We start from the raw sequence: 15,010 nt of genomic DNA on the forward strand, positions 1-15,010 counted from the left end.
GCTCCATGGCGCTGAAACTTCAACATCAATTATCCTGCTCTGCTTGTTCATTCCACCAGTTCTAACAACGAACCGTGTTGTTTTTCAGCACGCGCTGTCACGCCCAGTATCTGACCCTTCGTATTTACTTGCAATTGTTCTTGGTGTGTTAGCCCGCGGTCGTCCCTGTTTGTAGTGGCTGCAAAACGTCACCTTGACAAGCAAATTTATTTGCAGGTTTTAAACTCAAATTGAAATCAGCACTTGAGCGAAACTGCACACTCATTTTAATGTTTGAACCCGCCTGAGCGTTTAATAACCTCCGCTCGACTCCATTCTTATATTTCTTCTTAAATGTATAAACTTACGATCAACAGAAAATTTGTGTTCACTTTATTTTAAATGTTAATGTGTCAAAAGAACTGGTTTGCCCTGCTCCCATTCTTTGATCCCGTTGGCAATGTTGGCCCAGTACTTCAACTTAATCGCCTCTGCGATTATCTTGTCCCAGTCGATTGGCTGAGAACCTAGTAGCTTGGCGATTTCTTTTTCGCATTCATCAATTCGTTCGTCGTTTTCCGTTTGGACCACGTCCAAGTCCAGTTCTCGATTTGCCATCTCCAATGCCTCATGTGCCTCCAACACAGTCATCAAAAGCTCTTCATAGTTCAATGACTGCGCAGAATTACTCTTCAATTTAGATATCAATTGTTTTGAAGTTTCATCTGTAGTGATATCGAAATGCTCGGGGTGAAGAAGCTCTATTATGTGGGCAGCTCTCATATATGGGTTTTTCACCACAGAGTAGGCTCTGTTGATGGAAGACGAGGTTTCATCTATACCTTTGTTTTCCGAAAATGACAGCGAGCCCATTATGATGTCTGGATGGTTTTGACTTTGGAGCGCCCTGAACTCTTTTCTTAAAGTCCGAGCATTGACAAGAAACAGATCTTTTGGAGGGCCCTGGTTGGGGAATGATTTCGGAAACAACTGGAAGTAGTTTTTTCCAGTCCCGGTAGACGCCCAACGGCGTGCGGCCCGCGAAATATGTCTCTGTGAGGAAAACATTGTCGTTGGTAGCGATTTAGTAAGACAATGTGGGGAACAATCAGTCACAGGCTAGTTGTCAAGATCTGTCCAAAGTAACAATGAATTTGATAAATGAAAGTCAATTGATCTGGATCATTGGGGTTTTGATAATAACAATTGACAATCTAGATAGCTGGGCTTCTTGTGTTCTGCCAATAGTCTTTGTAGAAAGAATGCTTAACAGTAATGCAAGAATAGTGTAAAGATGAATAAGTTTTAACTTTATAGAATTTTTAGAGACTATTTAAAGTCGTTCGTGTGTTTCATCAGAGGTACTAGCGCAATTGCCGAATTCAATCTAGAAAGCCCGTCTCTGAAACCGTCCGAATTCATATCCATCTTTCAAATACGGAATCAAAGATCTCTTCAGATATCTACAGCATCAATCATTTACGTCATATATTTCATGTGGCCTAAAAAAGAGGATAGAACTCATTGTACTTCTTTCCGTAGTAGAATGTGGACAACCCGCCAATTACCAAAAGCGCCAATGGCACTGGCTTTTGGAACTTGGTAGCCTTGCTTCTGGCAAATCCAGCGGCAAGCAAGATGGAGGAAGAGCCGAGGGCCAACTCCAAACCCCAGTCGGCATTCTGCTTCAACAAGTATCCGGAGTATCCATACAAGGCAGTAAAGGTCACGCCCGCGATCAAAGAAGGGAAGGATCCTTTGCGGATGTAACCAATTGTGCCGCCAACGGCACACAATCCTGCAAGAGTGAAAGCTGGGTGTTCCATTGAATATGTGGTGGTTGTGTGTGGGAGTAGTGGATGGAAACCCGCTTAGAAATCAGCTGAAGGCTTAGTGAGAGCAACTGGAATAAACATGCGGAGAATGGCTAGACGAAATTTTGATCAATTGTTTTTTTAAAGACCTTGGATGATCAGGTAATCATAAAATTGTTTTTCTTGTTAGTGATGTATTTGATTACGAGTTTATTGGTAGGAAAAGCTATGAATCTAGGAGAGAGATGTCCATTGTAGAACCATTAGGTCAAGAATTCCCTGAGAGCATATTGACATATTCTGATTTTTTTTCTCTGTTGATTGAAAGATTTGCAATTTGGTGTCTTGACTGTCAAAAGATGTGATCACAAATGACTACGGCAGGTTTTAGCTCTTCCGGTAAATTAAAAAAAAGAACGTATGATTGTAAAAATATGACACAAAGCATTTTATTCTGAAAATCAGAATATGTCATACGTAAAAATTAAAAAAAATAATTAGTAGTTGAACAGTATCACTTGTATGCCCAAACATCCTGCAATTGGCTGCAAATCCTCATTATAGTCAAGAACTGCTCAAGGCCATCTGTAAATAAACTTGTAAACCAAACAATAATTTATCTTGGGTTTTATACACCACCAGAGAAAAGTAAAATCTACTCTTTTCCCAATATTTTCCCAACCTCCGACCACATCCATGCCGAAATTCAATATGTGCACCGGTCCAATTGGCCCAGGCAGACATAGGAAAGGCAGGTCCGGATCACCTGGACAGTTGACGAGCCCATCCCGAAGCAACCCTCAACGCCAAACAAAAAGAACAGAATATAAATAGAGCCCCATTTCCCCAGCCCAGTTTATCTGGCAAAAAAATTAATTGCGCGCTCTTTTCCCACCCTCTCCCAACCGCGGCCACTGCTCCCTTCCTTAATATACAGCTCTTGCCAAAGAGGGACGAGCGCTCGCCTAGGAATTTCAGGTGGAGCCAAAAAAATCTCAGGGCGTCTCCGTGGCAAACTACACGTCCTTTCTCTTAGCAACCAGCGCATCGAAACCCAGCTCGCTGGAACGTCCATTCTGCGTGTCCACTTCCAAGATCAATGAATCTTCAATCCCTTCTTTCGGCGGTCGCTCCGGACTCAGCTCTGATCCTTAACAACCATACGCCGGGTCTGGACGCCAATGGGAGCCCCGCCACGGAAAACGGCCACACGAATGGGTATTCGGCGGAAAAACACCCCTTCCTAGACAGACACTCCGAGAATGGGTCGACGGATACCCCTACTCCCCAGCCCACAGCGGGTGCTCTTAGTGGCAGTAGCACCAACAACAGCCACACAAAAGAGAGCGAGAATTCGAAACGCAGAAATTCTTTTTACGATGCGGATCTCGAAGGTGTCCCAATTGACTCGACATACTTGAGCCAGTTTGAGCAGAAGGTCAATGCGATCTCCAAGTTGGACAAAATCATGACTGTGGCCCTGAACGCTACGACACTCTCCAAAGAGGCCACGAACCTTGAAAAGCTTATAGCCACCCGAAACAAATACGCTGGAAATTACATTGCTCGTGCCACCATCGAAAACCACTTGTTCCCTGCCATTCCATCAGAGGGTCCCTTCATGGGATCAACCAGAATCAAACACGAGAGCACCCTTGAGACCGAGAGACGACAAAAACTTCAACAGAAACTTGACGCAGCCACTGCGCAGGGCATGTCTCCTTCACCAGGGATCGTTGATGTTGGCACTAGAAGTGCCAATAAGAGGTTGAGTGCAACGAGCGAAACACCCGACCAATCTGAAGTACCAGAAGAGGCACCCCATGCTCCTGAGATTGCGGCCACAAAAGAGACTAAAACTTCGAAGAGAACGAAAACGCCGAAGAAGGCCGCTGCTGGGGAAGACTCTGATGCTAAACGCCGGAAGCTCGACGAAGATGCCGTTGCACAGGAGGAAACACCCCAAGAGAAATCTCGCAAAGCAAGAGAAAGCAGGCTCAAAATCAAGCTTCTGTTGAAAGAAGCCGATGCAAAACTGCTGGAACAGTCTTCCCAGACTAGTGCTGCAGATGCCAAGCAAAACTCCATCAAAGCAAAAGAGCTCAAATCAATCACGAAGCAATATGATAACACGTACGTTGCAATTTGGAAAGATCTTCTGCGTAAAGATGGCCCCAAAGCATCTCGTCTCATGCAACTGACAAGTCAAACAAAGCTTATCAATATGAAGAAAACGGCCATTTTGGCCTCTCGTGAATCGAAAAGATGGCTCATGAGAAATAACAAAAACCAAAAGGATCTCACAACGAAAGCGCGCCGTGCTATGAGAGAAATGTCTCATTTCTGGAAGCGTAATGAAAGGCAAGAGCGTGACGCACGAAAGAAGCAAGAGAGAGAACAAGTCGACAAGGCAAAGAAAGAGGAAGAGGATCGTGAAGCCAGAAGACAGTCGAGAAAATTGAATTTCTTGATCACTCAAACAGAATTGTACTCTCACTTTATCAGCAAGAAAATTAAGACTAGCGAAATTGAAGGTGCCGATGCCGATCCTAATCTTGATCTTACACCTGAGGCAAACCCACTAGATAAGTACCATGGTGTCGAAGGAAAGACTTCTGACATTAAACTGCTAGATTTTGATAGTGACAACGAGGACGATTTACATAGAGCTGCCGCTGCCAATGCGCAAAGTGCTTTGGATTCTGCCAAGTCGAGAGCTGAAGCTTTTGATGATGATTCTTTCAAGAATCCCGATACAAATGGTGAAGAAATGAACTTCCAAAACCCCACTCTTGTTGGTGACTTGACGGTCACTCAGCCTAAGATGCTCAAATGCACTCTTAAGGAGTATCAGATTAAAGGTTTGAACTGGCTTGCAAATCTTTACGAGCAAGGTATTAATGGTATTCTCGCCGATGAGATGGGTCTTGGTAAAACTGTGCAAAGTATATCTGTGCTCTCCTACCTCGCCGAAACACATAACATTTGGGGACCCTTTTTGGTCGTGACCCCGGCTTCCACGTTGCACAATTGGCAACAGGAGATCACCAAATTTGTTCCTGACATGAAAGTCTTGCCCTACTGGGGTAACACGAAGGACCGTAAGATTTTGAGAAAGTTTTGGGACCGCCAGAGCTTGAGATATGGAAAAGATGCCCCATTTCATGTTCTCGTCACATCATATCAACTCGTGGTTGCAGACGCGGCATACTTCCTGAAAATGAAGTGGCAGTACATGATTTTGGATGAGGCCCAAGCCATTAAATCATCCCAGTCGACAAGATGGAAGTCTCTTCTAGGCTTCTCATGCAGAAATAGATTGCTTTTGACCGGTACGCCTATTCAAAATTCTATGCAAGAGCTTTGGGCACTTTTGCATTTCATTATGCCCTCTTTATTTGATTCCCATGATGAATTCAGTGATTGGTTTTCGAAGGATATTGAGAGCCACGCTCAGTCAAACACACAATTGAACGAACAACAACTCAAACGTTTGCACGTGATTTTAAAACCGTTTATGTTACGTCGTGTCAAGAAAAACGTTCAAAGCGAGCTTGGTGATAAACTTGAGATTGACATCTTTTGCGATTTGACTAACCGCCAAAAGAAGTACTACCAAATGTTGAAATCTCAAATCTCCTTGGTGGATTTGTTTTCCAATAACAACAACGATGACAGTACTCAATCTTTGATGAACTTAGTCATGCAATTCAGAAAAGTCTGCAACCATCCAGACTTGTTCGAAAGAGCAGATGTTGAATCCAGTTTTGCTTTTGGATCATTTGCCGAGACCAGTTCGTTTCTTCGCGAGACTGAGCTTGAAGTCGCGAATTCTTTCAGAAATTCCATTAGGTATGACGTGCCTAAGTTGATCTATAATGACTTGTTGCTGCCTTCATACTCCAATGATGTGGGTCCACGAAATAAATTGTTGGAAAAATTCAGCATCTACAACCCCGAGAATATAGCTGATGATCTGAAGGGTCTGTTTGCATGGAAGAGCTTCTCTGGAGTTTCATCAGCACAGATCAAAAACTTAAGCCAGCAAAATATTATCCAAAGGGCTATTGAATTGAAGGATTATTCAGGTGCAAACTACGAGGATGTGAACAGATTCGATTTCGTTTATGGCGAGGGTCCTGATTCATACGTTCCAAGAGATAAGCTGCTTTTGATAAGGGAGCTCAAGAACAACCATTGCAACAGCACAAACTCGGAATCACTTAGAGGGCTTTACTCTATTAAGGAGAAAGTTTATGATGACATGTACATTAATGTTCTCGAACCAGCTGCCAAACCAATTGCTATAACACCTCCTATTGACTTCACTTGCTCGAACCGTGCCTTTTCAACGAACTTGAATGCTACCCTCTATGATTCAAAAATTAAAGAATCATTGCGGCCACTTACTCGCGGCACCGAGCTTGAGCTTATGAAAAAGAGAGTACCAGTAACAGAATACCCTAAAGCGGAAATGCTTCCTGAGCCACTCAGTAAATTCATTGATTACTCTAACATCAGAATGCCCTCTATGAACAGATTTATCACAGAGTCCGGTAAACTTTCTCGTCTCGATAAATTGTTGGACGAGCTCAAGAAAAACGACCACAGAGTTTTGGTATACTTTCAAATGACAAAAATGATGGACCTTATGGAGGAGTTCCTCACATTCCGTCAACACAATTACATTCGTTTAGACGGATCATCTAAATTAGAAGATAGAAGGGATCTTGTGCATGACTGGCAAACAAAACCAGAAATTTTTGTGTTTTTGTTGTCGACTAGAGCAGGTGGTTTAGGTATCAATTTGACAGCAGCAGACACGGTGATTTTCTACGATTCTGACTGGAATCCAACTATCGACTCGCAGGCGATGGATAGAGCTCACAGATTAGGTCAAACTAAACAAGTTACAGTTTACCGTCTTTTGACAAAGGGAACTATCGAAGAGCGGATGAGAGACAGAGCCAAACAAAAGGAACAAGTGCAACAGGTTGTCATGGAAGGTAAGGCTAATTTCGGGAAAAAGAAAGATGATGCGGCAAGTAAGAAAAAAGATGTCGCTTTCCTTCTTTTGGGAGGTGGTGACGAAGATGAGCAAGTATCTACTGATGGAACACCCTCGGGCGAGCCAATTTCGAACCGATTGGAGGCTTTGTACCACGAGGGCGAAGGGGAATTTTCAGAAAATGTTACTCCAATGCCATAGTTGTTGTTATTGTTCTAATATACATTATTAAGATAAATACGTACTACACGTATTCATGTTTATGGGGAAGAGGTTTTCGTAGCGAGTGTGTTCTCTAGATCGGTCAAAAATTCTTTGTTTTGTGTGATGCCTGACGAATAATAATCATTAGAGTCTGCAGCTTCCTCTCGGAAATGCATGTTGCCTTCATTTTTGTCAACATCTCCTGAGTGATGACGAGTATCTCCGCTGAACATCCTCGAATAACTCTCCTCCAATCTCTCCTTGAGTTGAGATTTAGACATATGGTCAGAGTTTTCTTCATTGAATCGTGAGACATCGGGAGATCCATTTTCTGTAGTTAAATTCGTAGAAGCAATTAGATCTGAGATACCTGATACATTGGAGTTGAGCGAATACATCGAGTAACGATTAGACTTGATATCCTGCTTTCGTGTAAGTGCGTCAAACGCCCGCGCATTGTATGCCTCATTAAGAAGCGGCAGCTGAATTCTCAGCGAAGCTTCCGATTGGTGTCTGGAAACCTCGCCCGTGCCTAATTTTTTGTTAGGTTCTTCAAGAACAGTTAATAAGCCCAACTGCAACCCCACGGATAGTCTTTTCAGCCTCTTATCTGGGCAATTGATGAGGTCCAGCTCTGTCAAAGTACCTGGCTGCGAGACATGCCTTCTTGAGGAGCGAGAAGAGGTATGAAATACCTTTGGATTAAATTGTTCATGATTAGCAGAATTTCTGTTTGAGCTCGAGCGAGTCGACGGGCTCGTGTCACCCTGAAATTTCAAAGTAAATTCGTGACTCAAGTCATTCATACAAGACTGATACACACTCATCATTCCTTTAAGTTCGGAGCCGAACAGCTCGAAAATAGATATTTTTTCCTCATGTTCCTCGGCGCTGCTGTTGTTTGCAATTGAATTTTTGTACTTTTTAAAATACTTCAAGCTCGTAGTCAAGTTTTGTAGCTTATCAATTAATTGACTCAAGGGTAGATCTGAATCATTGAAGGAGTAATCTTCTTGGAATTTTCCGCTTCGTCCGTCAGTATTCGTTGATAATATATCGTCATTTACAAAGTCCACTGTTTGATTCACAGATTGTAAAGCTTTGAACTGGGTATTGTGGGCCAAAAGTCGTTTGGCAGTCGAGATCTGCTCAGAAAAAATTTTGCAGAGAGCCCTCATTTTGCATGAGGAAGAGATAAATTTTGGAAATTTCTCCAAACTCACATTGAAGTGGTCGCATAATTTTAAAATGAAGAAGTTGTGAGAATGTGGGTCATGAATGGTTAGTAATTGGCATACAAAAAACCTTCTCAAACCATTGAACGCCGATAGTTTAGAAGTTAAGTATTCAAGATTCAAGTCCTCTGGTTGCATTGGTAATTGGGTGATTGTTCCTAAGGGAATATTATTAATTTCACAGTACTTTTCCAAAATCTCCCCGTTGGAAAAAGGTAGAAGTTCTCTGATAGAGAATTTGAAGTTGATCATGAGATTGTCGAGAATAGTGTTGAGGTGACTTTTTAAATCTGACGAATATTCTTGAGGTGGCGCCAGGATCGTCAGAGCTTCTGGTCGATTGAGACAGGCAAACATGTCAAACTCTTTAATGCTCAATACATTTGTAATTATTGCTTTATTGATTTGGCAACTTGTAATCATGAACTCATCGAGATTTCGGAGTGTTTTAGAAGCCTCTATGGCTGCCCAAATTCGCTTGTGTTGGATGATCTTCGTAGAAACTATGAGAAGAAACCGGAATAACCGTATTTTTGTGTTGTGAGATAGCTGTGAGGACAATTTGAAATTTTGTTTGAATAGGAATATCATCATCGAGATCGTATTGAGAAGCACACAAGGATTGGACAACGACTGGGAAGAGACAAGTTTATACAGTTTCAGGAACACTCGGAGCAGTAGGAACTCATCACCATAGCTTTCTATGAAAGAACTGTCCTTCTCCTCGTTTTGAAGTCTACGCAAATTAGTGAGAGCCTGCTCATTTTTGGAAAGAACCAATGATTCATCTAGGAGATTCGACACCACGAGATTGTACTTGAATTTGTCCAGAATCAAGTCTCGGAGTGATTTGACAGACAAGTATTTGTCAATGTACTTGTGGAAATTTTCTGTCGTTGCAGCCAATGCAGGCGATCCTCTCAAGCTCTCTTGATACTCGCTGTGACCCAATGAACTGATACGGGGCTGTTCTCGGAGTCGCAGATGTGAGAAATCACTACCAGTTACAGAGTTGAAGCGGCCTCTGGGGAGATACTCTTCGATTCCCCAATCGGCCTCTGCTGGAGAGTAATTAGAAAATATACTGGGACCAAAGCTCATCCGTGACCATTAGAGGAGGAAAAAGAGGCTGGCAAATTGGAAGAGAAAGCTAAGCATGTACAGCCAAAAGCGTGGATGTAAGAAATAAATAGGAGGTGTATTCTATGGCCCAAGAACACTTGTTGGTGGATGAGTAGTGGTTTGTTTATGTGAGAGTGTACACAAAGTACACTGCGTATGTGATACTGATTGCACAGGACAACTGCCAGATAGAGTAAAAGATATCCAGAAATTCTGGGATAGTCATTAAGTGAGAAGAATGGAAGCTTGATAAATCTCGAAAAAATTAATAAAAAAGGCTGTAGTTCTAATTCTTTATTGGATAGCCGAGTAGCATGCACAGCCTACCTGAGCACAGTGAACTACATAAGCAAACCGGGAAGAAGAGTTAATTAAAAGATTGAAGGAAATGAATGATAAATTTTTTCCAGTACATGTATAAATTTCCATGGCATGTGCCTCTTACATCGAAAACTCGTCACAGATTCGGGCTAGGATGTAACTATGACAGTTGACATGAAATGCGGAATTGAAAAAGCTCCAGAATCCAATCGACGAGTTTCTTGATTCATCACTCCGATTGGCGCTTTTTATGTCGCATGTGGAATCCTTTCGAGCAATAACACACCTTGCATGAGTGAGACAAAAGGGACATGCGCGTTTGTCAAAATAAATAGAAGAAGCCAATAAACAAACGAAAGAGAAACTATAGGAGCTTCTTCAGATAACTGTGATATTAAAATGTGTTGTCGCCTAAATTACCAACATAGGCTCCATTCAGACTGTCGCTAAGGGACATCTGATCAAGCATCGATTGAGCGTTACTTTGAGTCCCCAGAGCCTCGAAGTCAATCAAGTCAGCGTTCATGTTGTAATGAGAAGCGTTTTGTCCATTGTAGGAGTCCGAGTTGGAGGTCAGAGCAGTACCCAATGCTGAAGAAGACTCGTTATGGTCTTGAAATAAATGAGAAGGAAAGTAATTTTGAACGTTGGTGTGGGGAAAGTCTGTCAAAAGATCAGTACTGCCAAAACTTGACACATTTCCCAAGCTGCTAGCAGAATTCATGATTGGACGCACAAGACTAGTGCTATGTGATTGAGAGCCACGATTACCCAGGAAGGTATTAGGCAAAGTGTCCATGTTGTGGTTTTGGGTGGACTGGGTCGCAATATCGTCCGCATTCACCTGTTTCAGGAGTTGCAGAGGAGAGCTCGTGGCATACGAAGTGATAGATTTTCTCGAATTCAACTGTGGTTTTGCAGATGTGCTTTTAGAGTCGCGACGAACAACCACTGGCGCGTGGCCTGGAATGAGCACTGGCAGGGGGCTGCACAGTTTAGGCCCCGAAGGGTTCTGATCATTTGTTTCCGAATTTGGTGTGTCACCCACAGCAGCATCGGAAGGCAGTTGTGCCAGCCTCTTTATTTTCATAGTTTGCGATGGCTTCCTATGAACACGATTTGGCTGATTTGACTTATTCTTCGTAACTTTCGAGGAAGATTTAGATGATTTCTGCTGGCGAGAAGCGAGCCTACTGTTGGCATTCGCATCACCGTTCACAGGCAGACTCTGCGAGGCCTGGTTAGGGGGCGTGACTCCATCTAATTGTCTTCCATTTTGTTGCTGTCTTCCAGCTTGTAATACTTGCTGATGATGATTTTGCAATTGGAGCTGCTGTCGTTGTTGCTGCTGGAGTAGTTTCTGTTGATTCAGGAACTGTTGCTGTTGCGCCTGAAATTCGAGTTGCTGCTGTACCCGAATCTGAGAATTGTACTGGCCTTGAGCTCGAAGCCTCTCATCATGTTGGTTGAGCAGTTGGTCATTATTGTAAGGAGAGCTTGCCTCAGGGACCTGATCAAGTTGCAGCAGATGAGATACAGTATTAAAACGAGCAGCCTGCTGTTGATTTAATTGTCTCATATATAGTGCCTGTTGTTGCAGCATTGATTGAAGCCCTGCACCTTCTTGGTCTCGAACAGGCATAGGAGTCTTGAAAGACCGATTAGTGCCATAGTTACCCTCTGAAAGAGGGAGTCCAAAGAACTCATTGTTAATTGCTAGATTATTAGTACCCTCTAAATTTACAGTCTCCTGGAAAACAGGCCACATGAGTGACCACCATTCATCGAAATAGTCCAGTAAAGGGTAATGATTGGCGGCAAAACGGGCCTCTTTGGCCAAAGCCTTAGCCAGCTCGGCACAGCCGTTCTGAGCAAGATAGCCATACAAATGGATTAAAAATTGGTCCCGCGGTGAATTAGGAAGCGGTCGCCCGGTGATGTTGTATTTGGGCATTCTTTGTGTGCTTTGCAACCACCCACTTTTCTCGGTATACTGGTTGAAATTTCAGACCAAACACGAGCAGAATGGGGTCAAGCCGACCGCTGATGTATTGCAACGTTCGGTCGTCGTCTATCGGTGACGAATGTGTTTCGTCAAAGCTAGAAATTGTTGTCTCCTGCTGTAATAGGTAGATATCTGTAATACAAGAGTCGCTTGTGGAGTGAGATAGAAAACACAGTGCTGGGTACAAGAGCACACGGACTAAAATAGGTTTGTGACTAAAGAGAGCGAAAAGAATAAGACTAAGACGGTGCCCGTCTAAATTTCGGTCGTCATCAGCCACTTCCTGGTCTGTCGAGAGGCACGGGTGCAGGTTGTAAGTAGCCACGCATATTTTTCCATGGTGGAAGCCAGGTGCGACAGGACCGAAAAGTGGGGTTGTAGAGATCACGCTTTGACTGGACTTGAAAACCTGCCTTATCTCGAAACCTTTATTTTCGTTTATGCAAAAAATGTGATCCAGGTTGAACCTTGTTCTGCAAAAAAACCGACTTTCTGAAGCTTCTAAAAAGTGATAACGGTTAAGGGAGTGTACATTGTCCTGCAAGAACTTAGCCGAAATAGGCATTTGTACTCAACGAACGCCCCCAATGCAGGTGACCGGTGCAAGCCACGAACTCGGTTCTGAGCCCGAGCCGTAAAGGGACGTCAACCGTATCTTTGACCGAGACACAGTTGCGCCAAAAAGTGCGCAAGATGGAAAAGCGATTTAGACGTCCGCATATATTTTCTTTTTCAGCAGAATCTGAGAATGAGTGGTCAAGTCACCCCTCTCCCACTTGTGTTATGTCTCCCCGTGTCTCTATATACATGTGCGCGCGCTTAAATGCACCTGCATAGACAGAGACATGCCAAGTCATCAGCGACGTCCTTCTTTTCTATTCTTCAGTAGGTCTGTGTGGATATGTCATTGCATCACAGCCGCGAAGACATGTGGCAAATTGTCGCTAAATCCCCGATTCATTTTGGATTTCCGGCTTCAAATTAATTCCAGTCTCCCTTGTATATGGGCTATTTCAGATTTCTTTTTTGGCGACCCCTCTATGCACGCACACCCCCCTCGTCAGGCCAGACCACTAGCAAAAGCGTTGGAAAAGCCTCACAAAAGGGGTCAGATCTTTTGCCCAGGAATTAAAGAGATGAAGGCCATCGCAAGAATGGTATTTTTTTTCAAAAAGCTCTTCGAAATTAGATGTACGGCTTCAAACTTGGCGTTTCATAGTGTATGCAGCGCGCTTCAATTGAGCTCTGGGTAGTGTCCGGCGAAGGTTGCCAGTGACCTAATTATCATTCAAGGCATGTCCGCTAAGCTTTTGGCATCTGAGTGAACAAATTTCCCCTGTATTTTCGTGGCATGCGACTATATCGTCCTTTGTTCTTTCGCGACTTTTTTCCTTCGAGGATGAGATAGGCGCTCATGTGAACTCGTACACCCGAAAAGGAGGAAAACTAAACTCCGTGATCAAAGATATCCAAATCAAGACATCCGTAGGTTTCTAACAACGTCAAAAGATCTTGCGGATTGCCATGTCTGTTCTCAGTGTGCTCCATTTTCAATTCTGTTGCTTCTAAAATTTCAACTGGATACGAATCATTGTCGAATAGACATTCCCAACCGATACATGTGCGGGTGAAGTAAAGCCCGTGTATCGTGATCTCCTCAATCTCAGGCATGTTTAGACGAACATACTCCAAAACTGGTCTGCACTGGTGAACGAGATATGTAATGATCACGGTATCTATGTCGAGGTTCAACGAACAAGCACATGTCCCAAGATTGTGAAGACGCTGGTGGAGTGATTCTGAATCACAGTAGAGGCGGCCGTCTTTAAATTGATGAAAGTCAGTTTCCAGACTCAGGATATGGATAAGATTCCGCTCATTTTCGAGTTTATCTAAGATCATGCCAATGAGAAAGAAGAAGGACGTGGAATACGTGGCGCCAACTTCGAAATCGCTTATTGGTAAAAAGAAATTTGCACAAATAATCAATAATTTCTTGCAACCCAAGCACTTGCAAGAGTGAAGAGGAGATTCAAAGAAATCGCCGTGAAAAACTAACCCCAAGAAAAAGTCAGGAAAAGAAAGACTGTTCAATGATGGCGTTTGACCATTACATCGAAGCATTTCATTTGCAAGAAATAAGGTCCGAACTATTTTCCCGTTGCAACTTAGGTCCAGGTCTTCCTCTGTTCCGTCCTCAGGAGATTGCATTTTGTAAGTGGTGGCCCGTGTGTCGAAGGATAAAGACTTGAGCAGCGGAAGATGTAGTATTAAGTATTGTAGTGGTAGTACAATGGAATCAAGAAGCATACTGGGCATAAGTCCACCCTCATCCAAAACAAGACTCACTTTGAGGTGTTCTAATTGATCTAAATCTTCTGTGTCGGCTGCATGTTGGCCTGCATTCCCAACAAACTTTGTTACACATTCACATCGCGATAGAGGCTCCATACACTCGAGGCTCATACATAGCGTCTTCAAGCCCAGAGTATTGATCTTTTTGGGAACCAATGAGAAGCCCAAATCGGGGTTTATATGATCAAACGCATTAGACCCAGAATGATGCAGGTGGACGATTGAAAGATATTCTGGCCGGAATTTCTCCGATTCGGGTAATTTGATCGCATCGAGGATATGTAGTGCAGACTTTTGCTCCGATCCAAGGTACAACAGCTTGACACTGCTGAGAACGTCAGTGTCGAGATTGATACCAAAAACAAATTCACTCAAATCAGTACAAATGGTCAATTGTCTGGGCCGGCCATTACGCTTCATTAGCACGTCATCTGGAGACAAGATCTGGCAATGATCATAAAAAGGAAGGGGCAACGAAGACTCCTGGTCCAAAAAATTTGCAGCGGCATATGCGAAACTGGACTGAAATGTAATTAAATTAGTGGCGTTTCTCCGAAGCGCAAATATAAGACGGATGAGCTCTGGCGAAGCACAAGGACCAACAATGAAATGGCCGATGAGCTGTGCTAATTCCTTGTTATTTTGCAAGGTATAACTGAGCAAACGGATACAATTGGATTTACTTACCACAACGTATTCGTTTTCTCGTGCGTTTTTTTTCTTGTAGTCATGTACTGTAGAGACACATAATTTATGGTAAAGTGCCCTAAGTGCAAATCTCAGTACCGACTTGCCTGCAAGTGCAATATTTAGTAATTCAGGAGATGAGACGTTGTTGAGGACTCGTGTTAGGACTTCCAGCGGTAGGTTGTCGAGAGAAACATTGTTCATTGCGTTGTGTGCATTGTTCTCAAAATTTCCGAATCAAAGTTCCTGATCTGATGATGCAGTCGGTCCTGTATGTTCT

General features: G+C 43.2%; 5 protein-coding genes across 5 annotated transcripts; 1 reads left to right on the forward strand and 4 right to left on the reverse strand.

Moving 5' to 3' along the window:
* Positions 1-384: 384 nt before the first annotated feature.
* PUMCH_005053 (uncharacterized protein) lies at positions 385-1,047 on the reverse strand (the record flags this gene model as incomplete). The annotated part of the gene is made up of 1 exon (XM_063023963.1): positions 385-1,047. The coding sequence occupies one exon, from the start codon at positions 1,045-1,047 to the stop codon at positions 385-387; it is 663 nt and encodes a 220-aa protein (XP_062880033.1).
* Positions 1,048-1,481: 434 nt separating this feature from the next.
* PUMCH_005054 (uncharacterized protein) lies at positions 1,482-1,805 on the reverse strand (the record flags this gene model as incomplete). The annotated part of the gene is made up of 1 exon (XM_063023964.1): positions 1,482-1,805. One exon carries the CDS (start codon positions 1,803-1,805, stop codon positions 1,482-1,484), a length of 324 nt encoding a protein of 107 aa, XP_062880034.1.
* A 1,087-nt stretch (positions 1,806-2,892) lies between these two features.
* PUMCH_005055 (uncharacterized protein) lies at positions 2,893-7,002 on the forward strand (the record flags this gene model as incomplete). Its single annotated transcript, XM_063023965.1, has 1 exon — positions 2,893-7,002. The coding sequence occupies one exon, from the start codon at positions 2,893-2,895 to the stop codon at positions 7,000-7,002; it is 4,110 nt and encodes a 1,369-aa protein (XP_062880035.1).
* A 59-nt stretch (positions 7,003-7,061) lies between these two features.
* Positions 7,062-9,341, reverse strand: PUMCH_005056 (uncharacterized protein; the record flags this gene model as incomplete). Its single annotated transcript, XM_063023966.1, has 1 exon — positions 7,062-9,341. The coding sequence occupies one exon, from the start codon at positions 9,339-9,341 to the stop codon at positions 7,062-7,064; it is 2,280 nt and encodes a 759-aa protein (XP_062880036.1).
* A 3,793-nt stretch (positions 9,342-13,134) lies between these two features.
* Positions 13,135-14,934, reverse strand: PUMCH_005057 (uncharacterized protein; the record flags this gene model as incomplete). The annotated part of the gene is made up of 1 exon (XM_063023967.1): positions 13,135-14,934. The coding sequence occupies one exon, from the start codon at positions 14,932-14,934 to the stop codon at positions 13,135-13,137; it is 1,800 nt and encodes a 599-aa protein (XP_062880037.1).
* Between the last annotated feature and the right edge of the window lie 76 nt (positions 14,935-15,010).

This window comes from Australozyma saopauloensis, chromosome 7, assembly GCF_035610405.1.
Source record: "Australozyma saopauloensis chromosome 7, complete sequence".
NCBI classification, from domain to species: Eukaryota; Fungi; Ascomycota; class Pichiomycetes; order Serinales; family Metschnikowiaceae; genus Australozyma; species Australozyma saopauloensis.